This window comes from Cololabis saira, chromosome 19 (genome assembly GCF_033807715.1).
Source record: "Cololabis saira isolate AMF1-May2022 chromosome 19, fColSai1.1, whole genome shotgun sequence".
In the NCBI taxonomy this organism is placed as follows: domain Eukaryota; kingdom Metazoa; phylum Chordata; class Actinopteri; order Beloniformes; family Belonidae; genus Cololabis; species Cololabis saira.
The window spans coordinates 5926251-5951772 of NC_084605.1; the positions used below are offsets into that span (position 1 = coordinate 5926251).

The 25522-nt window shown below is 40.5% G+C and overlaps 1 protein-coding gene across 1 annotated transcript in view; it reads left to right on the top strand.

Annotated features, from left to right (window-relative positions):
- Window positions 1-25522, top strand: part of LOC133419762 (SUN domain-containing protein 2-like) — a 103003-nt gene that overhangs the window by 6563 nt on the left and 70918 nt on the right. Inside the window, exons 2-4 of the mRNA XM_061709176.1 lie at window positions 1470-1801; window positions 1872-1898; window positions 4403-4561. Of these exons, the coding sequence (XP_061565160.1) occupies window positions 1522-1801; window positions 1872-1898; window positions 4403-4561 (466 nt within the window). The 5' untranslated portion in view covers window positions 1470-1521. The remainder of the gene's footprint in view (window positions 1-1469; window positions 1802-1871; window positions 1899-4402; window positions 4562-25522) is intronic.

The window sequence follows — 25522 nt, forward strand, 5'->3', positions numbered from 1 at the left end:
AACATTTGAAATATTCCGTTTACATGCGTGAGCAAACAGGGTTATCCCTGTATATATGGTAATTAATCATTTGGGGGATCAAACCAGCGACGTGCAGAGAACGTGATGTGACTAGCGTCATTTCTGCTTCTTCTTCCTGTATCCAAATTCAAAACTTCGCGCGCAACTTTTCTCTCACCTTCTTGTAAATCTTCTATCCCGGTACTTTCTACCGTCTACAAATGCAGAAATGTTCATATCCTCCATTACATTTATGAAGTGATTAGTCTCCTCCTGGTCTTGGTTTCTCCGTGTTTATAAGAACTTCCTGGACTCAAAAGACCAGGATTCCTTGTGAACAGAACATGCACAGAAAACAAATTCCTGTTCCGTTTGATGGGGATATTCTGTTTGGCGTTTACATGACCCAATATTCAGGTTTTAAAAGGAGTAACCCAGGGCTCATATTCAGGTTTTTAAAAACCTGAATATGAGCAAATTCTGGTTATTCAAAGGGGTTATTGGTGTTTACATGGCCGTGCAAATTCGGGTTATTGCCAATATTCAGGTTTTAAAAGGGTTATTGATGCATGTAAACCAGGGGTGTCAAATGTGCGGCCCAAGAGAGATTTTCATGGGCCCGCGAGAAGTTTCCAACGCAAAAAAATGAAATGTTAATTTACTAAAATGGAAGGCATAAATAATTTCCATGAATCACAGCATATCCGATAATATATTTCTTCTACAAATCCATCGTTATTCCACAAATAGAGCAGTTTTCCACATTTTTTTAGTTTTTCTAGAATGCATTTGCCGATTTTATTTCTTTGTAGACGGTCGTTTATTTTTATTAACTGACTACTATTATATATTTTCGCAGGAAAAATATCACTGCTAAAATAGATGATAGAAGGTATTTATTCAGAGAATTTCAGTTTTGAATACGAGGATAGTGACAAAGTAAAACAGTTAAAAGAAGTGCTGACTTTTTCGGCACACTGGCGTAAATATCCGCGCCAATTTTTAAAAATAAATACACTTAATTGTACTGGAAAAATCTCTAAATCACAAAGAAACACTCTCGGATGTAATAAGAAAGATTTTGCTTTTAATTAAATTTCCTATAAAAAAGCGAAATATAAAAAAAACATACTTGTTTCTGTTTATCTTTGTAAAATTATTAAAAGTATCTTACATAATTTGAAAAAAAAAAAGAGAAATTTCAGGAAAAGATCCCGAAGAAATATATTTTACATAATTAGAGTGTAAACAAAGTGCATATTTCCTTTAAAAGTAACTAAACTGATATTGAATTAGATAACAATAGTAAAAAAAAAAAAAGAATTAGAATTTTCGCACCGTTTTTGTTATTTTGAGCGTGCGGCCCGCAAGAAGAAAATTGGTCAAATCCGGCCCGCCAAGCAAAATGAGTTTGACACCCCTGCTGTAAACGCAGTAAGTGACTCCTCCCCCTCCCTGCTCCTCCCCAGCTCCGCCTACTCGGACGGCGAGCCGCGGGCCACTTCCTGTCAGCGGGACGTGATGAGACGCAGCCTGAGGCTGGACGAAGGCCTGCTGGACCGGAGTCTTCCTCCCTGCAGCTCCTCCTTCAGCCTGGGGGCGGGCGGGGGGTCCTGGAGGGGCAGCAGGAACCGGAGGTGCCACCGGCTGTCCTCCACCTCCTGCTCCGAGTCGCTGCTGCAGCCGCCCATCTCCCACAATCCCCTGCTGCAGGAGAGCCTGCAGAGCGACGCGTCGCTGCTCTCCTCGCTGCTGGACGACTCGTCCATCCAGGAGAGCACGCTGATCGACACCTTCTGGGGTACCGCCCTCCGCCGTCTCCATGACGACCCCGTCCCGGCCCGGTGTAACGTCTCTCTCTCTCTCCTCAGGTCTGGACGCCGACGCTCATCACAGAGGTGAGTCTGATGCTGGATCGGGGGGGTTTGGTTCACTAGAGACCCCACGACAGAACCCTGAGGAACACCTCAGTAACTGGGATCTAAGGAGGGGTACAGAGGTAGAGACCGGCTGGATCCTTCCAGGCCGACCAGGGCCTGGAAGGATCCAGCTGGACCCTGGAAACCAGAGTCCAGGCTAGGTTAGCCTAGCGGCTAGTGGAGCCTAGCACAGTCTAGCGGCTAGTGGAGCCTAGCGGCTAGTGGGGCTTAGCGGGCTAGTAGAGCTTAGCGGGCTAGTGGAGCTTAGCCGGCTAGTGGAGCTTAGCGGGCTAGTTGAGCCTAGCGGCTAGTTGAGCCTAGCGGCTCACAGAGCCTAGTGTAGCCTAGCGGCTAGTTGAGCCTAGCGGCTATCGGAGCCTAGCGGCTATCGGAGCCTAGCGGCTATCGGAGCCTAGCGGCTATCGGAGCTTAGCGGCTATCGGAGCCTAGCGGCTATCGGAGCCTAGCGGCTATCGGAGCCTAGCGGCTAGTGGAGCCTACAGGCTTGTGGAGCCTAGTGGCTAGCGGAGCCTAGTGGCTAGTGGAGCTTAGCGGCTATCGGAGCCTAACGACTATCGGAGCCTAACGACTATCGGAGCCTAGCGGCTATCGGAGCCTAGCGGCTATCGGAGCCTAGCGGCTATCGGAGCCTAGCGGCTATCGGAGCTTAGCGGCTATCGGAGCCTAGCGACTATCTGAGCCTAGCGGCTCGCGGAACCTAGTGGCTAGTTGAGCCTAGCGGCTATCGGAGCCTAGCGGCTATCGGAGCCTAGCGGCTATCGGAGCCTAGCGGCTATCGGAGCCTAGCGGCTATCGGAGCCTAGCGGCTCGCGGAGCCTAGCGGCTATCGGAGCCTAACGGCTATCGGAGCCTAGCGGCTATCGGAGCCTAGCGCCTCACGGAACCTAGTGGAGCCTAGCGGCTATCGGAGCCTAGCGGCTATCGGAGCCTAGCGGCTATCGGAGCCTAGCGGCTAGTGGAGCCTAGCGGCTAGTGGAGCTTAGCGGCTAGTGGAGCTTAGCGGCTATCGGAGCTTAGCGGCTATCGGAGCTTAGCGGCTATCGGAGCCTAGCGGCTATCGGAGCCTAGCGGCTATCGGAGCCTAGCGGCTATCGGAGCCTAGCGGCTATCGGAGCCTAGCGGCTCGCGGAGCCTAGCGGCTATCGGAGCCTAACGACTATCGGAGCCTAACGACTATCGGAGCCTAGCGGCTATCGGAGCCTAGCGCCTCACGGAACCTAGTGGAGCCTAGCGGCTATCAGAGCCTAGCGGCTATCGGAGCCTAGCGGCTATTGGAGCCTAGCGGCTATCGGAGCATAGCGGCTAGTGGAGCTTAGCGGCTATCGGAGCTTAGCGGCTATCGGAGCCTAGCGGCTATCGGAGCCTAGCGGCTATCGGAGCCTAGCGGCTATCGGAGCCTAGCGGCTATCGGAGCCTAGCGGCTAGTGGAGCTTAGCGCCTAGTGGAGGCTAGCGGAGCTTAGCGGCTAGCGGAGCTTAGCGCCTATCGGAGCCTAGCGGCTCGTGGAGGGAATCGTGGTCCTCGGTTCAGACGTTGCTGCAGGAGTGACGCTCAGGTTGACTCTAAAGGCTGGATTATGGTTCTGCGTTAAACCAACGCAGAACCTACGCCGTTGCCGTGACGCCGTCGTGAACCCTCCGGACTTCTCCGTCACTCCATTTCGCCGCGGTGCAGTACCCCTCCAGACCACTAGGGGGGTGCGTTCTTTTCCTGAATGGTTTATCCAACTTTTCCGGTCACAGTGAATCAAAGAGATAAAGACTATTGAACTATTGTGCAAAAAACACACACGAAGAAAAGAGCGCTGAAAGTTCACTACTGCTTCACGAACCGGAACCAGAAATGTGTTGCTGCCAAGCGAACCAATCACAGCCCTCTCGGTCTGCGTACCGTATTTTCCGCACTATTAGGCGCACCTTGACGTATTTTAAAACCTTTTCCATATATAAGGCGCATAAATATATGGTAAAATACCGTACGTAGTTATGTATCTACCTGATGGAGCTGCGCTACAGGAAATGCTACAAAATCCTACAGCAAATGCAAAAAAACCAAGAAGAAAAGTACCGTATGTCACACTTTATTAACAAAGTCCCCATTATGCGAGTCAGCGTCGCTGCTGTTGAACGTCTGTGAGGATTCCTGGCGTTTTTAGCGCCGTTACTTCAGCGACACCAACTACATTACCCACAATCCCCCTGACTACAGTAACAGAAATTACCGTAATGATCATATATAAGGCGCACTGCCGGTTTTTGAGAAAATTAAAGGCTTTTAGGTTTAGCCTTATAGTGCGGAACATACGGTATGTTGCGTTCAGTTCAACGTTCTCACAGAAATGAACGTGTTGATTTGGACTCGTTCATGCACAACACTGCCTAGCGGCTAGCGGAGGGAATCTTGGTCTTCGGTTCAGACGTTGCTGCAGGAGTTTAGAATCTAAACCCAAATCTCTGTTGCAGAGGGCGGAGTCTTGGCAGAGGAAACCAGCGCTCTGATTGGTCTGGGTGGCAGCTGTAGCAAACAGCCCCCCCACACCCACAGCCATGTTTACCGCGGCGCCGCAGGAACGCCGGAACCCTCCGTCTACAGCCGAGACCGCAGCTGCAGGAGCAGGACAGGTGAGGGGGCGGGGCCTGGGGAGGGGGCGGGGCTTCAGGTTCTGGTTCCTGATGGAACCAGATGGTTGGTTAAAAGTAAACAAAAATAGTTTATTTACCATTTTTAAATCATTTATTAACTAAACTCTTCAAACGACCGGAGGGGCGGAGCAACGTCAGGTCAGCTGACCTGGTGGCTGGTATTTATGCTGATTGACGGTTGCCCCTGACGACGGAGCGCCTTGATTCAGATTCAGATTCAGAAAAACTTTATTTATCCCCGAGGGGCAATTGCAAGAACAAGTAAGCAGCAAGACGTTGAAAGTACCGAATAGAATAATAATAAAATAAAATAAAAGCAGATAAATAAGGCATGTACAGTATGTACAAAGAATATATAAAATATAGAAATATAAAAAAATGTAAAATAGAGTGACTGTAGTGGTATAAATATAAAGTGTCAGTATAAAGTGTCGACAGTGAATGTAAATAATGTAAACTATGTAACAGTATGGAGTAGTCCTTGTCTGTGGATGTGGGGGATGGAGTTTAGCAGCTGGAGTTATAAAATAAGATAATCCTTTAATAGTCCCACAGAGGGGAAATTTGAAGTTTACATTAGCAAAGGGGATAGTGCAAAAACAAGAGGCATCAATAGTAATAACACAGTAATAATATCAGAGTAACGACACACTATAAACGGTAAACTGGTATATACAATAATTATAATAATAAGAAAAATAAATAATAAGAAATACTGGTATATAAAAAATAACAGACGGATATTTACAGATGGATATAGAGCAGAGTAGCTTTAGGGACAAAAGTAGCTCTCCTTCTCTCAGTCCTGCAGGCGATGCACCGGAGGCGCCGCCTGGAGGGGAGCCACTGAAATGCGGGGTGAAGTATGTGGGAGGGGTCCTTGATGATTTTAGCTGCCTGGCTGAGGGCCTGCTGGTTGAAAACCACAGACAGAGTTCTGACCGGCAGGCCGATGATTTTAGAGCACAATGATGCTCTGCAGTCTGTTCCTGTTCTGATGCTGAGGGAGTGGAACCAGCAGGTCATTGAGAAGGTCATGATGCTTTCCAGGAAGGCGTAGTAGAAAGTCATCATGATGTGTGTGCTGACTCCGAAGGAGTTGAGTTTCCTGAGGAGGTACAGCCGTTGGTGACACTTCCTGAGAATCTCCTCTGTGTTGGCGGAGAATTTCAGGAGGTTGTCAAAGATGGTGCCCAGGTATTTGTTAGGGGTGTGCAAACAAGGGTACCTCACGATTCGATTATTGGAGCCTCGATTCTTCGATTCTTCGATTATAACGATTTTCGATTCGATTATTGGTGCCATGATTCTTTGATTATTGTGATTTTTTTTTTTTTTTTTAATGCTTTTTTCCATACAAGATTGATTTTGTCTTCATCTGTGGCTACATTTGTAAATAAATAGCCAATCAATTAACTCAGTTCCTCTAACAACACTCATTAAGTAAATAACAAGGTTTTTTGAACATTTGACATGTATTTTTCAAAGACACAAAATAATGTATTTTATGACTATGTAAACATTTGCTCTTTGACTTACTTAACTTTGACCAGGGAAAGCTGCACTTGCATGAGAGCGCCCTCTATTGGTGAAAACACTGAAAACGGTCAAGCCCTGGATTTAATGAGTTCATTAATTCAAGTAAACAAGATATGTACTTCCATCAAATTTATTTAGTGCAAACTTATCTGCCATATTTCAAGTGAACAATAAGAAATGTGCATTCTTGAAAATGAAATGATTCAGCAGCTTTTTCAGTCTGGAATCTGGATAGGATAACTTAAAAAAAAAAAAAAATCGATTATGGACCATAATCGATTACAAATCGTCACGTGACGCATCGCGATGCATCGACACATCGATGAATTGCACCCACCTCTAGTATTTGTACTCCACAACTGACTCCACTGGCTTCCCGTGGAAGGTGGTGACTGCAGCAGCCAGATCCCTCTGTCTGCTGGAGAAGGTCACCACCATCTCTTTGGTCTTGCTGGGGTTTAGTTCCAGTTTGGAGCTGTCACACCACTCCACGAACTCCTGCAGAACAGGTCCGTGATGTTGTGAGGGGCCTGACAGCAGCGACAAGGATGATGTTGATGATGGTTCGGGTCTCGGCTCGGCCTCATTTGCATAAAGGTGTGGATGTAAATCACTGAGCTGCTCCGGTCCGGTGTCGGGCTACACCGGGCCGCCCCTGACCCCCCCCCCTCCGACCCGTTTCCATGGAGACATGCAAATCCTGCAGCCGGTCCCGGGCTCCGAGGACCAGGCGTCTGACTCCAGTTCCTCCGGAGCCATGGACCGGGAGACGGGCCGGGAGACGGGCCGGGAGACGGGCCGGGAGGAGCCTCGTCCAGCGGGACCTTTGTGTGAGTGTTCAGAACCAGAACTTCAGGTCGGAGCGTCCAGGGGCCGGATTCACAAAACATTCTTAAGAAAAAAAAATCTTCTTAAGTGTCATTTTTTTCTTAAGTTGAGTCTTAAGAAGAAAAAAGAGAAGAAGTCTTATTCTCCAAAAAAGTATTTTCTCAACTTTCTTCTTAAGTTTCTTCTTAAAGAGCATATTGCAGGTTGGAGACCCCTGTGAATCAATGTGTAGGAAAATAATGTAGGAACTGAATTTTCATTGAAATACGCATAAATATATACTACAGTGACCTCCAGAGTTGTTTTTGTGAGAGTATTTTACTTCCGCATCTCAAAAAGCTGAACCGGAGGTGACGTAGCGGGAGGGAGCGCGGTGAATTTCAACAATAGGAAAAATAATGGATCTTAATGTTAGTTGTGACACTGAAGAGGTTGTGAATGTGTATTCACACCAATATGACAGGCCACAGCCTTATAATTACGAACCCGTTAGGCGTACAAGAGACCAGGAACAGACCAGGGTCAGGAGAAATAATGGTCAGAGGAGAGAGATTGAGTTGTGGTGCGAGGAGAACCAGTGGAGGACAGTGGAGGAGAAATTGACTCCTTTTAAAATAAAATTGAATCCTTTTTTTGACTCCTTTTTAAAATAAATCTTTTGATATTTACTGAAATGTCTCTCCACGTTGTGCTGCTTAAAGCGACACTACGTAACTTTTCCACCTTAATATCATATTTCCAGAGTCATTGTGATGGTACATCAACTTCCAACAGGTTTAATGACACCTTTGTCATGGTCTGAGGGAGTCTGTTTCACCTTCACTGGCACTATGTAACTTTGAGGAGCATGGTAGGAACCCTGCCACACTAAAAAACTACAAATCGTTACGACTTTGACTGCTTTACGGCATACGTCACTTCCCCCTCCTTCCCAATTCGCAGTCGAGACGGAAATGGGCGGGGCGTGGAGCTCAGAGCTCCGCAGAAGCTGTTGCTGTGATGTGGCTGCAGCAGCTCCACACAACAGACGTGGGGAAAAGACCCTAATGGTTTAACTTTTCAACGGTTTCCTGCTCGGAGGCAGAACCCCGGAGGCCGAGTATCTGATATAACAAAGTAAAAGAGTGAAAGAGCCGTCGGCTCGCTTTGGATCGCGGCTGTAACGACCAAACACACAGTAAAGCATGATTTATGGTTCTGCGTTAAATCGACGCAGACCCACGGCGATGGGTACGTGGCGACGCGCAACGTACGGTGCATGTCGCCGCGTACCCTACGCCGTAGGCTCTGCGTCGATTTAACGCAGAACCATAAACAGCCTTAAACCACAAACACTCACACAGACGGGCGTCGGATCAAAACACGGGTTTTATTCCACCACTCTCCAGCTAAACGCAGTTGCTGGCCAGCTCTCTGCGGAGCAATTAACCCCAATCTTCAGATAAAAAAACTAGTTTGTTGAGGAAAAAATATTAACTCTATTTGTAGCTGCAGAGGAAAAAAATAATCTCACGAGAAAAACAAAAATATTGCTCACGCTTCGGAGCCTCTTCCACATAATATAGCAGTCAAAAAAAAGAAAAGAGACGTAAGAGGGATACAAAACATGTAGTGTATGTTGTACTATTATACAAATTTATTGAAACACATGGCTCTTAAGGGATTCAGGGATCTCTTAGGGATTTCATATGGATCCAGACCGTTAATAATCATTATTTTCTGCATATACCGCTCCCTGGCTTCCTTGTTTAAGGTATCCAAGTAAATTCCACTTCCTTTCCAGCAGTTTAACATCTTTTTTTTGCGTTCCTTCTGTTCACTTGGTGAAACAGAAAAGCATCCCGTCTCCTCTCATCAAAACAAATGCAGCGACGGGACAGGAGTTTTCCGGCTGTACGCGCTAGTGCTCATGGGAAACGTAGTGTTCTTTCTGGTAAAACACTACCGATTTTGTCCACAAGATGCCGCCAAACTCAGAAAAGCTGAAAGTTACGTTGTGCTGCTTTAAGCCTGATTTATGGTTCCACGTAAAATGGATGCACAGCCTACGGCGTAGGGTACGCGGCGCTGCGTACCCTACGCCGTAGGCTCTGCGTTGGTGTAACGCGGAACCTGAAATCAGCCTTTAGCCGTGGCCACAGTCGCATCGCAAATGAGAGACACACAGTTTTCTTTCACGTAAGGAAAAGAAGAACTCTTCCTCCCATTCTCTGTGAAAATGATACGTTTTCTTCCTTTTTCCTGCCATGTTTTTGTCGGTAGAAACCGCTTCCGTTTCCTCATCTTTGCTTTGCAGCGCTCACAAGCTCGTCTCAGCAAAGCTGTTTGGTCATGAAACTAGACTGACCTGACTTTTTTCATGATTTATATATATATAATTTTTTTATTTACGTTTTTGTGTATTCGTTTTTGAGTTTACATCACTGAATGTAATCTAAAAAGAATAGCAACACAATTAAATACAATTTTAGACAGAGCTAGTTACTACTCATGGATGTATTATAGAAACTGGATTGGAGACTAAAAATGGCCGCCCATTCATTTCAATGCATTCTGCTCAGCCAGCGCATAAGCCGAAAAAATCTCTGACTTCCGGGTTTACTTCCGCGTTATGCGGCCCATAGAGCATGCGCAGTTGAGTCACCTCCCATGATGCTCTGGGGCCTCCCATCATGCCCCGGGGCAATGACGCGAATATTAATATAATATGTATTAATATAATATATTAATTAATGTATATTATTACATGTATAGCATTACATATATTATTAATGTATTAATATAATATAATTATATAATATATATTAATATAAACATCCGTGGAATGCACGGACACGGCTGTGACGTCAGCCGTGACGTCACGCCCAGAAAGAGACTTTTCTTTTACTTTTCTGGCCGTTATAAAACATTTTTGACGGATATAAAGTCCATGACTTAAAAATATAGAATACAAAGATTAGTAATTGCCGGTGATTACAGCTGGAGGTTCCTGTGAACAGTTTTAGAGGCTTCTCTTTTACTATTGCGGTCTATGGGGAAAAAAGCTTTCTGGGCCGCATGGGATTTTCTGTTGCAGTACCGCGGTTGGCCACTGGAAAAAATCGGCGCGCCTTCTGAGTGCCAGACCCGGGGGCTGTTACTACTACCTATGACTGCGCAGTAAGATGGGGCAGAGCTGTCGAGACGTCTCCCCCCTGCTACGTCATATGACGCGGTGTTTGAAAAAAAAAGCGTTTTTAGGAGCTTTGCTAAAATCAGCCACTTTTTCCTCTGAATACGTGCCCTTATGTCTTGTAAAACATATTAAATCCTACATTAACTTCTCACATAGTCATTTTCACATAAGGTCAGGTATAATTTTTGAAAAAACCCAAACCTGCAATTTGCTCTTAAAGATCGTTCTTAAGAACATTTTGGTGAATCCAGCCCCAGGTTCTGGAGGTGTGGGATCTGCAGAGCTGCTTCGTTGGTCCCTGAAGGTTTGGTAACGCCTCGGTTCCAACAGGACCAGCCTTTAGTCCAGAAACCTGGAGGAAGTTCTGGTCCGGTCCAGGCGACGACCGGGGTTCCCAGAACACCTGAGAACATTTCTGGACCCGGATAACCGGTGAATTCTGAAACTCATGTCTGGTTTTGTCTGAATGGTTTTGATACCGACAGGTGACGCCTGTAAGGATCAGCGGCGCCCCGGGACCGGTTCTTCCTCGGCGGCCCAGCCGCCCCCGCCCTCCGCCCCGGTGCTGGACCGCCCACCCTCCGACCCGGCTCTGGCCCGTTTGGCGGGCCTCGTGTTCAGCGCTGCAGCTCTCACAGGTTCATGAAAAGCAGCTCCACACCCTCCGGTTGGGCCGGTCCGTAGGCGGCGCGTTCTTATGTCCGGGTATTTCCCAGCATGCATCTCTGTTAATGAGCTGATGCTGGGCTGGGAGGGGTCGGGTCTGGTCCCGGTCGGGTCCAGGGTGCTCTTACCTTTGCCATCCAAACTTAAATATGCACAACTGGGACCCGATAAACTGCGGGTCTGGATCTGCAGGTTTTTGTGCGTCTCCTCCAGAACCGGCGTGTGTGGAGTTGCTCCGTCCATGTCTGAGTGTCTGGAGGTCTCTGAGGGGTTCTGGTCTCTGTTCTGGTCTCTGACGGGTTCTGGTCTCTGTTCTTGTCCCTGACGGGTTCTGGTCTCTGTTCTGGTCTCTGGCGGGTTCTGGTCCCTGATGGGTTCTGGTCTCTGTTCTGGTCTCTGGCGGGTTCTGGTCCCTGATGGGTTCTGGTCTCTGTTCTTGTCCCTGACGGGTTCTGGTCTCTGTTCTGGTCTCTGGCGGGTTCTGGTCCCTGATGGGTTCTGGTCTCTGTTCTGGTCTCTGGCGGGTTCTGGTCCCTGATGGGTTCTGGTCTCTGTTCTTGTCCCTGACGGGTTCTGGTCTCTGTTCTGGTCTCTGGCGGGTTCTGGTCCCTGATGGGTTCTGGTCTCTGTTCTGGTCCCTGATGGGTTCTGGTCCCTGATGGGTTCTGGTCCCTGAGGGGTTCTGGTCTCTGTTCTGGTCTCTGTTCTGGTCTCTGGCGGGTTCTGGTCTCTGTTCTGGTCCCTGACGAGTTCTGGTCTCTGGCGAGTTCTGGTCTCTGGCGAGTTCTGGTCTCTGACTGGTTCTGGTCCCTGACGGGTTCTGGTCTCTGTTCTGGTCTCTGACTGGTTCTGGTCCCTGACGGGTTCTGGTCTCTGTTCTGGTCTCTGTTCTGGTCTCTGGCGAGTTCTGGTCCCTGACGGGTTCTGGTCTCTGACGGGTTCTGGTCTCTGGCGGGTTCTGGTCGTTGAGGGCGTTGAGGAGACTCTGACCCCCAGAGACCGAAGCCTCCGCCCCAGAACTGTTCTGTAGATGAGATGCAGAGACGCTTCAGTTGTTTCAGAGACTCCAACAAGCTGAACCACTGAAGCATCATTCAGATTTCATTGTATTTCAACCGTATTTCATCATATTCCACCGTTTTTCATCGTATTTCACCGTATTTTACCATATTCCACCGTATTTCATCGTATTCCATCATATTCCACCGTATCTCACCGTATTTCAACCGTATTTCATCATATTCCACCGTTTTTCATCGTATTTCAACCGTATTTCATCATATTCCACCGTTTTTCATCGTATTTCAACCGTATTTCATCATATTCCACCGTTTTTCATCGTATTTCACCGTATTTTACCATATTCCACCGTATTTCATCGTATTCCATCATATTCCACCGTATCTCATTGTATTCCATCATATTCCACCGTATTTCATTGTATTCCATCATATTCCACCGTATCTCACCATATTTCACCGTATTTCAACCGTATTTCATCATATTCCACTGTATTTCATCATATTCCACCAGATTTCAACCGTATTTCATCATATTCCACCGTTTTTCATCGTATTTCAACCGTATTTCATCATATTCCACCGTTTTTCATCGTATTTCAACCGTATTTCATCATATTCCACCGTATTTCATCGTATTTCAACCGTATTTCATCATATTCCACCGTTTTTCATCGTATTTCAACCGTATTTCATCATATTCCACCGTTTTTCATCGTATTTTACCATATTCCACCGTATCTCACCGTATTTCCACCGTTTTTCATCGTATTTCAACCGTATTTCATCATATTCCACCGTATTTCATCGTATTTCAACCGTATTTCATCGTATTTCAACCGTATTTAATCATATTTCAACCGTATTTCATCATATTCCACCGTATTTCATCATATTCCACCGTATTTCACCATATTCCACCGTATTTCATCGTATTTCAACCGTATTTCATCGTATTTCAACCGTATTTAATCATATTTCAACCGTATTTCATCATATTCCACCGTATTTCATCATATTCCACCGTATTTCATCGTATTTCAACCGTATTTCATCGAATTTCAACCGTATTTAATCATATTTCAACCGTATTTCATCATATTCCACCGTATTTCAATATATTCCACCGTATTTCACCATATTCCACCGTATTTATCGTATTTCACTGTATTTCAACCGTATTTCATCATATTCCACTGTATTTCATCATATTCCACTATTTCAACCGTATTTCATCATATTCCACCGTTTTTCATCGTATTTTACCGTATTTCATCGTATTCCATCATATTCCACCGTATCTCACCGTATTTCATCATATTCCACCGTATTTCATCATATTCCACCGTATTTCATCATATTCCACCGTTTTTCATCGTATTTCAACCGTATTTCATCATATTCCACCGTTTTTCATCGTATTTCAACCGTATTTCATCATATTCCACCGTTTTTCATCGTATTTCACCGTATTTTACCATATTTCACCATATTCCACCGTATTTCATCGTATTTCACTGTATTTCAACCGTATTTCATCATATTCCACCGTTTTTCATCGTATTTCAACCGTATTTCATCATATTCCACCGTTTTTCATCGTATTTCAACCGTATTTCATCATATTCCACCATTTTTCATCGTATTTCAACCGATTTTACCATATTCCACCGTATTTCATCGTATTCCATCATATTCCACGGTATCTCACCATATTTCACCGTATTTCAACCGTATTTCATCATATTCCACTGTATTTCATCATATTCCACCAGATTTCAACCGTATTTCATCATATTCCACCGTTTTTCATCGTATTTTACCATATTCCACCGTATTTCATCGTATTCCATCATATTCCACCGTATCTCACCGTATTTCAACCGTATTTCATCATATTCCACCGTTTTTCATCGTATTTCAACCGTATTTCATCGTATTTCAACCGTTTTTCATCGTATTTCAACCGTATTTAATCATATTTCAACCGTATTTCATCATATTCCACCGTATTTCATCATATTCCACCGTATTTCATCATATTCCACCGTATTTCATCATATTCCACCGTATTTCAATATATTCCACCGTATTTCACCATATTCCACCGTATTTATCGTATTTCACTGTATTTCAACCGTATTTCATCATATTCCACTGTATTTCATCATATTCCACTATTTCAACCGTATTTCATCATATTCCACCGTTTTTCATCGTATTTCAACCGTATTTCATCATATTCCACCGTTTTTCATCGTATTTCACCGTATTTTACCATATTCCACCGTATTTCATCGTATTCCATCATATTCCACCGTATCTCACCGTATTTCATCATATTCCACCGTATTTCATCATATTCCACCGTTTTTCATCGTATTTCAACCGTATTTCATCATATTCCACCGTTTTTCATCGTATTTCAACCGTATTTTACCATATTCCACCGTTTTTCATCGTATTTCACCGTATTTTACCATATTCCACCGTGTTTCACCGTATTTCATCATATTCCACCGTATTTCATCATATTCCACCGTTTTTCATCGTATTTCAACCGTATTTCATCATATTCCACCGTTTTTCATCGTATTTCAACCGTATTTCATCATATTCCACCGTATTTTATCGTATTTCATCATATTCCACCGTATTTCATCATATTTCACCATATTCCACCGTTTTTCATCGTATTTCAACCGTATTTCATCATATTCCACCGTTTTTCATCGTATTTCAACCGTATTTTACCATATTCCACCGTTTTTCATCGTATTTCACCGTATTTTACCATATTCCACCGTATTTCACCGTATTTCATCATATTCCACCGTATTTCATCATATTCCACCATTTTTCATCGTATTTCAACCGATTTTACCATATTCCACCGTATTTCACCGTATTTCACCGTATTTCACCGTATTTCACCGTATTTCAACCGTATTTCATCATATTCCACCGTTTTTCATCATATTCCACCATTTTTCATCGTATTTCAACCATATTTCATCATATTCCACCGTTTTTCATCGTATTTCAACCATATTTCATCATATTCCACCGTATTTCATCATATTTCACCGTATTTTACCATATTCCACCGGATTTCACCGTATTTCAACCGTATTTCATCATATTCCACCGTATTTCACCATATTCCACCGTATTTCATCGTATTTCACTGTATTTCAACCGTATTTCATCATATTCCACTGTATTTCAACCGTGTTTCATCATATTCCACCGTATTTCACCGTATTTTACCATATTCCACCGTATTTCATCGTATTTCAACCGTATTTCATTATATTCCACCGTTTTTCATCGTATTTCAACCGTATTTCATCATGTTCAACCGGATTTCAACCGTATTTTATCATATTCCACCGTTTTTCATCATATTCCACCGTATTTCACCATATTCCACCGTATTTATCGTATTTCACTGTATTTCAACCGTATTTCATCATATTCCACCGTTTTTCATCGTATTTCAACCGTATTTCATCATATTCCACCGTTTTTCATCGTATTTTACCATATTCCACCGTATTTCATCGTATTCCATCATATTCCACCGTATCTCACCGTATTTCAACCGTATTTCATCATATTCCACCGTTTTTCATCGTATTTCAACCGTATTTCATCATATTCCACCGTTTTTCATCGTATTTCAACCGTATTTCATCGTATTTCAACCGTATTTAATCATATTTCAACCGTATTTCATCATATTCCACCGTATTTCATCATATTCCACCGTATTTCATCATATTCCACCGTATTTCACCATATTCCACCGTATTTATCGTATTTCACTGTATTTCAACCGTATTTCATCATATTCCACTGTATTTCATCATATTCCACTGTATTTCATCATATTCCACCGTTTTTCATCGTATTTCAACCGTATTTCATCATATTCCACCAGATTTCAACCGTATTTCATCATATTTCAACCGTATTTCATCATATTCCACCGTTTTTCATCGTATTTCACCGTATTTTACCATATTCCACCGTATTTCATCGTATTCCATCATATTCCACCGTATCTCACCGTATTTCATCATATTCCACCGTATTTCATCATATTCCACCGTTTTTCATCGTATTTCAACCATATTTCATCATATTCCACCGTATTTCACCATATTCCACCGGATTTCATCGTATTTCACCGTATTTCAACCGGATTTCATCATATTCCACCGTATTTCACCATATTCCACAGTATTTCATCGTATTTCACTGTATTTCAACCGTATTTCATCATATTCCACTGTATTTCACCATATTCCACTGTATTTCATCGTATTTCACTGTATTTCAACCGTGTTTCATCATATTCCACCGTATTTCATCGTATTTCAACCGTATTTCATTATATTCCACCGTTTTTCATCGTATTTCAACCGTATTTCATCATGTTCAACCGGATTTCAACCGTATTTTATCATATTCCACCGTTTTTCATCATATTCCACCGTTTTTCATCATATTCCACCGTATTTCATCATATTCCACCGTATTTCACCATATTCCACCGTTTTTCATCATATTCCACCGTATTTCACCATATTCCACCGTTTTTCATCATATTCCACCGTATTTCACCATATTCCACCGTTTTTCATCATATTCCACCGTTTTTCATCATATTCCACCGTATTTCATCGTATTCCATCATATTTTACCATATTCCACCGTATTTCATCGTATTCCATCATATTCCACCGTTTTTCATCGTATTTCAACCGTATTTCATCATATTTCAACCGTATTTCATCATATTTCATCATATTTCAACCGTATTTCATCATATTTCATCATATTTCAACCGTATTTAATCATATTTCAACCGTATTTCATCATATTTCAACCGTATTTCATCATATTCCACCGTATTTCATCATATTCCACCGTATTTCATCATATTCCACCGTATTTCATCATATTCCACCGTATTTCACCATATTCCACCGTATTTATCGTATTTCACTGTATTTCAACCGTATTTCATCATATTCCACTGTATTTCATCATATTCCACTGTATTTCATCATATTCCACTATTTCAACCGTATTTCATCATATTCCACCGTATTTCATCATATTCCACCGTATTTCATCATATTCCACCGTATTTCATCATATTCCACCGTATTTCACCATATTCCACCGTATTTATCGTATTTCACTGTATTTCAACCGTATTTCATCATATTCCACTGTATTTCATCATATTCCACTATTTCAACCGTATTTTACCATATTCCACCGTATCTCACCGTATTTCATCATATTCCACCGTATTTCATCATATTCCACTGTTTTTCATCGTATTTCAACCGTATTTCATCATATTCCACCGTATTTCATCATATTCCACTGTTTTTCATCGTATTTCAACCGTATTTCATCATATTCCACCGTTTTTCATCGTATTTCAACCGTATTTTACCATATTCCACCGTATCTCACCGTATTTCATCATATTCCACCGTATTTCATCATATTCCACCGTTTTTCATCGTATTTCAACCGTATTTTACCATATTCCACCGTATCTCACCGTATTTCATCATATTCCACCGTTTTTCATCGTATTTCAACCGTATTTCATCATATTCCACCGTATTTCATCATATTCCACTGTTTTTCATCGTATTTCAACCGTATTTCATCATATTCCACCGTTTTTCATCGTATTTCAACCGTATTTTACCATATTCCACCGTATCTCACCGTATTTCATCATATTCCACCGTTTTTCATCGTATTTCAACCGTATTTCATCATATTCCACCGTATTTCATCATATTCCACTGTTTTTCATCGTATTTCAACCGTATTTCATCATATTCCACCGTTTTTCATCGTATTTCACCGTATTTTACCATATTCCACCGTATTTCATCATATTCCACTGTATTTCATCATATTCCACTGTATTTCATCATATTCCACTGTATTTCATCATATTCCACCGTATTTCACCATATTCCACCGTATTTCATCGTATTTCACTGTATTTCAACCGTATTTCATCATATTCCACCGTTTTTCATCGTGTTTCAACCGTATTCAATCATATTCCACCAGATTTCAACCGTATTTCATCATATTTCAACCGTATTTCATCATATTCCACCGTTTTTCATCGTGTTTCAACCGTATTTCATCATATTCCACCAGATTTCAACCGTATTTCATCATATTCCACCGTTTTTCATCGTATTTCAACCGTATTTCATCATATTCCACCGTTTTTCATCGTATTTCAACCATATTTCATCATATTCCACCGTATTTCACCATATTTCAACCATATTTCATCATATTCCACCGTATTTCATCATATTTCACCGTATTTTACCATATTCCACCGTATTTCATCGTATTTCACTGTATTTCAACCGTATTTCATCATATTCCACTGTATTTCATCATATTCCACTGTATTTCAACCGTGTTTCATCATATTCCACCGTATTTCACCGTATTTTACCATATTCCACCGTATTTCATCGTATTTCATCATATTCCACCGTTTTTCATCGTATTTCAACCGTATTTCATCATATTCCACCGTTTTTCATCGTATTTCAACCGTATTTCATTATATTCCACCGTTTTTCATCGTATTTCAACCGTATTTCATCATGTTCAACCGGATTTCAACCGTATTTTATCATATTCCACCGTTTTTCATCATATTCCACCGTATTTCACCATATTCCACCGTTTTTCATCGTATTTCAACCGTATTTCATCATATTCCACCGTATTTTATCGTATTTCATCATATTCCACCGTATTTCATCATATTTCACCATATTCCACCGTATTTATCGTATTTCACTGTATTTCAACCGTATTTCATCATATTCCACCGTTTTTCATCGTATTTCAACCGTATTTCATCATATTCCACCGTTTTTCATCGTATTTCAACCGTATTTCATCATATTCCACCGTATTTTATCGTATTTCATCATATTCCACCGTATTTCATCATATTTCACCATATTCCACCGTATTTATCGTATTTCACTGTATTTCAACCGTATTTCATCATATTCCACCGTTTTTCATCGTATTTCAACCGTATTTCATCATATTTCAACCGTATTTCATCATATTCCACCGTTTTTCATCGTATTTCAACCGTATTTCATCATATTCCACCGTATTTTATCGTATTTCATCATATTCCACCGTATTTCATCATATTTCACCATATTCCACCGTTTTTCATCGTATTTCAACCGTATTTCATCATATTCCACCGTTTTTCATCGTATTTTACCATATTCCACCGTTTTTCATCGTATTTTACCATATTCCACCGTATTTCATCGTATTTCATCATATTCCACCGTATTTCATCATATTCCACTGTATTTCATCATATTCCACTGTATTTCATCATATTCCACCGTATTTCACCATATTCCACCGTTTTTCATCGTATTTCAACCGTATTTCATCATATTCCACCGTTTTTCATCATATTCCACCGTATTTCACCATATTCCACCGTTTTTCATCATATTCCACCGTATTTCACCATATTCCACCGTATTTCACCGTATTTCAACCGTATTTCATCATATTCCACCGTATTTCACCATATTCCACCGTTTTTCATCATATTCCACCGTATTTCACCATATTCCACCGTTTTTCATCATATTCCACCGTTTTTCATCATATTCCACCGTATTTCATCGTATTCCATCATATTCCACCGTTTTTCATCGTATTTCAACCGTATTTCATCATATTTCAACCGTATTTCATCATATTTCATCATATTTCAACCGTATTTAATCATATTTCAACCGTATTTCATCATATTCCACCGTATTTCATCATATTCCACCGTATTTCATCATATTCCACCGTATTTCATCATATTCCACCGTATTTATCGTATTTCACTGTATTTCAACCGTATTTCATCATATTCCACTGTATTTCATCATATTCCACTGTATTTCATCATATTCCACTGTATTTCATCATATTCCACTGTATTTCATCATATTCCACTATTTCAACCGTATTTCATCATATTCCACCGTTTTTCATCGTATTTCACCGTATTTTACCATATTCCACCGTATCTCACCGTATTTCATCATATTCCACCGTATTTCATCATATTCCACCGTTTTTCATCGTATTTCAACCGTATTTCATCATATTCCACCGTTTTTCATCGTATTTCACCGTATTTTACCATATTCCACCGTATTTCATCATATTCCACTGTATTTCATCATATTCCACCGTATTTCACCATATTCCACCGTATTTCATCGTATTTCACTGTATTTCACCGTATTTCATCATATTCCACCGTATTTCACCATATTCCACCGTATTTCATCGTATTTCACTGTATTTCAACCGTATTTCATCATATTCCACCGTTTTTCATCGTGTTTCAACCGTATTCAATCATATTCCACCAGATTTCAACCGTATTTCATCATATTTCAACCGTATTTCATCATATTCCACCGTTTTTCATCGTATTTTACCATATTCCACCGTTTTTCATCGTGTTTCAACCGTATTTCATCATATTCCACCAGATTTCAACCGTATTTCATCATATTCCACCGTTTTTCATCGTATTTCAACCGTATTTCATCATATTCCACCGTTTTTCATCGTATTTCAACCGTATTTCATCATATTCCACCGTATTTCATCGTATTTCAACCATATTTCATCATATTCCACCGTATTTCACCATATTTCAACCATATTTCATCATATTCCACCGTATTTCATCATATTTCACCGTATTTTACCATATTCCACCGTATTTCATCGTATTTCACTGTATTTCAACCGTATTTCATCATATTCCACTGTATTTCATCATATTCCACTGTATTTCAACCGTGTTTCATCATATTCCACCGTATTTCACCGTATTTTACCATATTCCACCGTATTTCATCGTATTTCATCATATTCCACCGTTTTTCATCGTATTTCAACCGTATTTCATCATATTCCACCGTTTTTCATCGTATTTCAACCGTATTTCATTATATTCCACCGTTTTTCATCGTATTTCAACCGTATTTCATCATGTTCAACCGGATTTCAACCGTATTTTATCATATTCCACCGTATTTCATCATATTTCACCATATTCCACCGTTTTTCATCGTATTTCAACCGTATTTCATCATATTCCACCGTTTTTCATCGTATTTTACCATATTCCACAGTTTTTCATCGTATTTTACCATATTCCACCGTATTTCATCGTATTTCATCATATTCCACCGTATTTCATCATATTCCACTGTATTTCATCATATTCCACTGTATTTCATCATATTCCACCGTATTTCACCATATTCCACCGTTTTTCATCGTATTTCAACCGTATTTCATCATATTCCACCAGATTTCAACCGTATTTCATCATATTTCAACCGTATTTCATCATATTCCACCGTTTTTCATCGTATTTCACCGTATTTTACCATATTCCACCGTATTTCATCGTATTTCATCATATTCCACCGTATCTCACCGTATTTCATCATATTCCACCGTATTTCATCATATTCCACCGTTTTTCATCGTATTTCAACCGTATTTCATCATATTCCACCGTTTTTCATCGTATTTCACCGTATTTTACCATATTCCACCGTATTTCACCGTATTTCAACCGTATTTCATCATATTCCACCGTATTTCACCATATTCCACCGTATTTCACCATATTCCACCGTATTTCATCGTATTTCACTGTATTTCATCATATTCCACTGTATTTCATCATATTCCACTGTATTTCATCATATTCCACCGTATTTCACCATATTTCAACAGTATTTCATCATATTCCACCGTTTTTCATCGTATTTCACCGTATTTTACCATATTCCACCGTATTTCACCATATTTCAACCGTATTTCATCATATTCCACCGTTTTTCATCGTATTTCATCATATTCCACCGTATTTCATCATATTCCACCGTATTTCATCGTATTTCACTGTATTTCAACCGTATTTCATCATGTTCCACCGTTTTTCATCGTGTTTCAACCGTATTCAATCATATTCCACCAGATTTCAACCGTATTTCATCATATTCCACCGTTTTTCATCGTATTTCAACCGTATTTCATCATATTCCACCGTTTTTCATCGTATTTCAACCGTATTTCATCATATTCCACCGTTTTTTCATCGTATTTCAACCGTATTTCATCATATTCCACCGTTTTTCATCGTATTTCAACCATATTTCATCATATTCCACTGTATTTCATCATATTCCACCGTTTTTCATCGTATTTCAACCGTATTTCATCATATTCCACCAGATTTCAACCGTATTTCATCATATTTCAACCGTATTTCATCATATTCCACCGTTTTTCATCGTATTTCACCGTATTTTACCATATTCCACCGTATTTCATCGTATTCCATCATATTCCACCGTATCTCACCGTATTTCATCATATTCCACCGTATTTCATCATATTCCACCGTTTTTCATCGTATTTCAACCGTATTTCATCATATTCCACCGTATTTCATCGTATTTCACTGTATTTCATCATATTCCACTGTATTTCATCATATTCCACCGTATTTCACCATATTTCAACAGTATTTCATCATATTCCACCGTTTTTCATCGTATTTCACCGTATTTTACCATATTCCACCGTATTTCAACCGTATTTCATCATATTCCACCGTATTTCACCATATTCCACCGTATTTCACCATATTCCACCGTATTTCATCGTATTTCACTGTATTTCATCATATTCCACTGTATTTCATCATATTCCACCGTATTTCACCATATTTCAACAGTATTTCATCATATTCCACCGTTTTTTCATCGTATTTAACCGTATTTTACCATATTCCACCGTATTTCACCGTATTTCACCATATTTCAACCGTATTTCATCATATTCCACCGTTTTTCATCGTATTTCATCATATTCCACCAGATTTCAACTGTATTTCATCATATTCCACCGTATTTCATCATATTCCACCGTATTTCATCATATTCCACCGTATTTCACCATATTCCACCGTATTTCATCATATTCCACCGTTTTTCATCGTATTTAACCGTATTTCACCATATTCCACCGTATTTCATCGTATTTCACTGTATTTCAACCGTATTTCATCATGTTCCACCGTTTTTGATCGTGTTTCAACCGTATTCAATCATATTCCACCAGATTTCAACCGTATTTCATCATATTCCACCGTTTTTCATCGTATTTCAACCGTATTTCATCATATTCCACCGTTTTTCATCGTATTTCAACCGTATTTCATCATATTCCACCGTTTTTTCATCGTATTTCAACCATATTTCATCATATTCCACCGTATTTCACCATATTTCAACCGTATTTCATCATATTCCACCGTATTTCATCATATTTCACCGTATTTTACCATATTCCACCGGATTTCATCGTATTTCACCGTATTTCATCATATTCCACTAGATTTCAACCGTATTTCATCATATTTCAACCGTATTTCATCATATTCCACCGTTTTTCATCGTATTTCACCATATTCCACAGTATTTCATCGTATTTCACTGTATTTCAACCGTATTTCATCATATTTCAACCGTATTTCATCATATTCCACCGTTTTTCATCGTATTCCACCGTATTTCACCATATTTCAACAGTATTTCATCATATTCCACCGTTTTTCATCGTATTTCACCGCATTTTACCATATTCCACCGTATTCCACCGTATTTCACCGTATTTCACCGTATTTCACCATATTTCAACCGTATTTCATCATATTCCACCGTTTTTCATCGTATTTCATCATATTCCACCAGATTTCAACTGTATTTCATCATATTCCACCGTATTTCATCATATTCCACCGTATTTCACCATATTCCACCGTATTTCATCGTATTTCACTGTATTTCAACCGTATTTCATCATGTTCCACCGTTTTTCATCGTGTTTCAACCGTATTCAATCATATTCCACCAGATTTCAACCGTATTTCATCATATTCCACCGTTTTTCATCGTATTTCAACCGTATTTCATCATATTCCACCGTTTTTCATCGTATTTCAACCATATTTCATCATATTCCACCGTTTTTCATCGTATTTCAACCATATTTCATCATATTCCACTGTATTTCATCATATTCCACCGTTTTTCATCGTATTTCAACCGTATTTCATCATATTCCACCAGATTTCAACCGTATTTCATCATATTTCAACCGTATTTCATCATATTCCACCGTTTTTCATCGTATTTCACCGTATTTTACCATATTCCACCGTATTTCATCGTATTCCATCATATTCCACCGTATCTCACCGTATTTCATCATATTCCACCGTATTTCATCATATTCCACCGTTTTTCATCGTATTTCAACCGTATTTCATCATATTCCACCGTTTTTCATCGTATTTCACCGTATTTTACCATATTCCACCGTATTTCAACCGTATTTCATCATATTCCACCGTATTTCACCATATTCCACCGTATTTCACCATATTCCACCGTATTTCATCGTATTTCACTGTATTTCATCATATTCCACTGTATTTCTTCATATTCCACCGTATTTCACCATATTTCAACAGTATTTCATCATATTCCACCGTTTTTCATCGTATTTCACCGTATTTTACCATATTCCACCGTATTTCACCGTATTTCACCATATTTCAACCGTATTTCATCATATTCCACCGTTTTTCATCGTATTTCATCATATTCCACCAGATTTCAACTGTATTTCATCATATTCCACCGTATTTCATCATATTCCACCGTATTTCACCATATTCCACCGTATTTCATCGTATTTCACTGTATTTCAACCGTATTTCATCATGTTCCACCGTTTTTCATCGTGTTTCAACCGTATTCAATCATATTCCACCAGATTTCAACCGTATTTCATCATATTCCACCGTTTTTCATCGTATTTCAACCGTATTTCATCATATTCCACCGTTTTTCATCGTATTTCAACCGTATTTCATCATATTCCACCGTTTTTTCATCGTATTTCAACCGTATTTCATCATATTCCACCGTTTTTCATCGTATTTCAACCATATTTCATCATATTCCACTGTATTTCATCATATTCCACCGTTTTTCATCGTATTTCAACCGTATTTCATCATATTCCACCAGATTTCAACCGTATTTCATCATATTTCAACCGTATTTCATCATATTCCACCGTTTTTCATCGTATTTCACCGTATTTTACCATATTCCACCGTATTTCATCGTATTCCATCATATTCCACCGTATCTCACCGTATTTCATCATATTCCACCGTATTTCATCATATTCCACCGTTTTTCATCGTATTTCAACCGTATTTCATCATATTCCACCGTTTTTCATCGTATTTCACCGTATTTTACCATATTCCACCGTTTTTCATCGTGTTTCAACCGTATTCAATCATATTCCACCAGATTTCAACCGTATTTCATCATATTCCACCGTTTTTCATCGTATTTCAACCGTATTTCATCATATTCCACCGTTTTTTCATCGTATTTCAACCGTATTTCATCATATTCCACCGTTTTTCATCGTATTTCAACCATATTTCATCATATTCCACCGTATTTCACCATA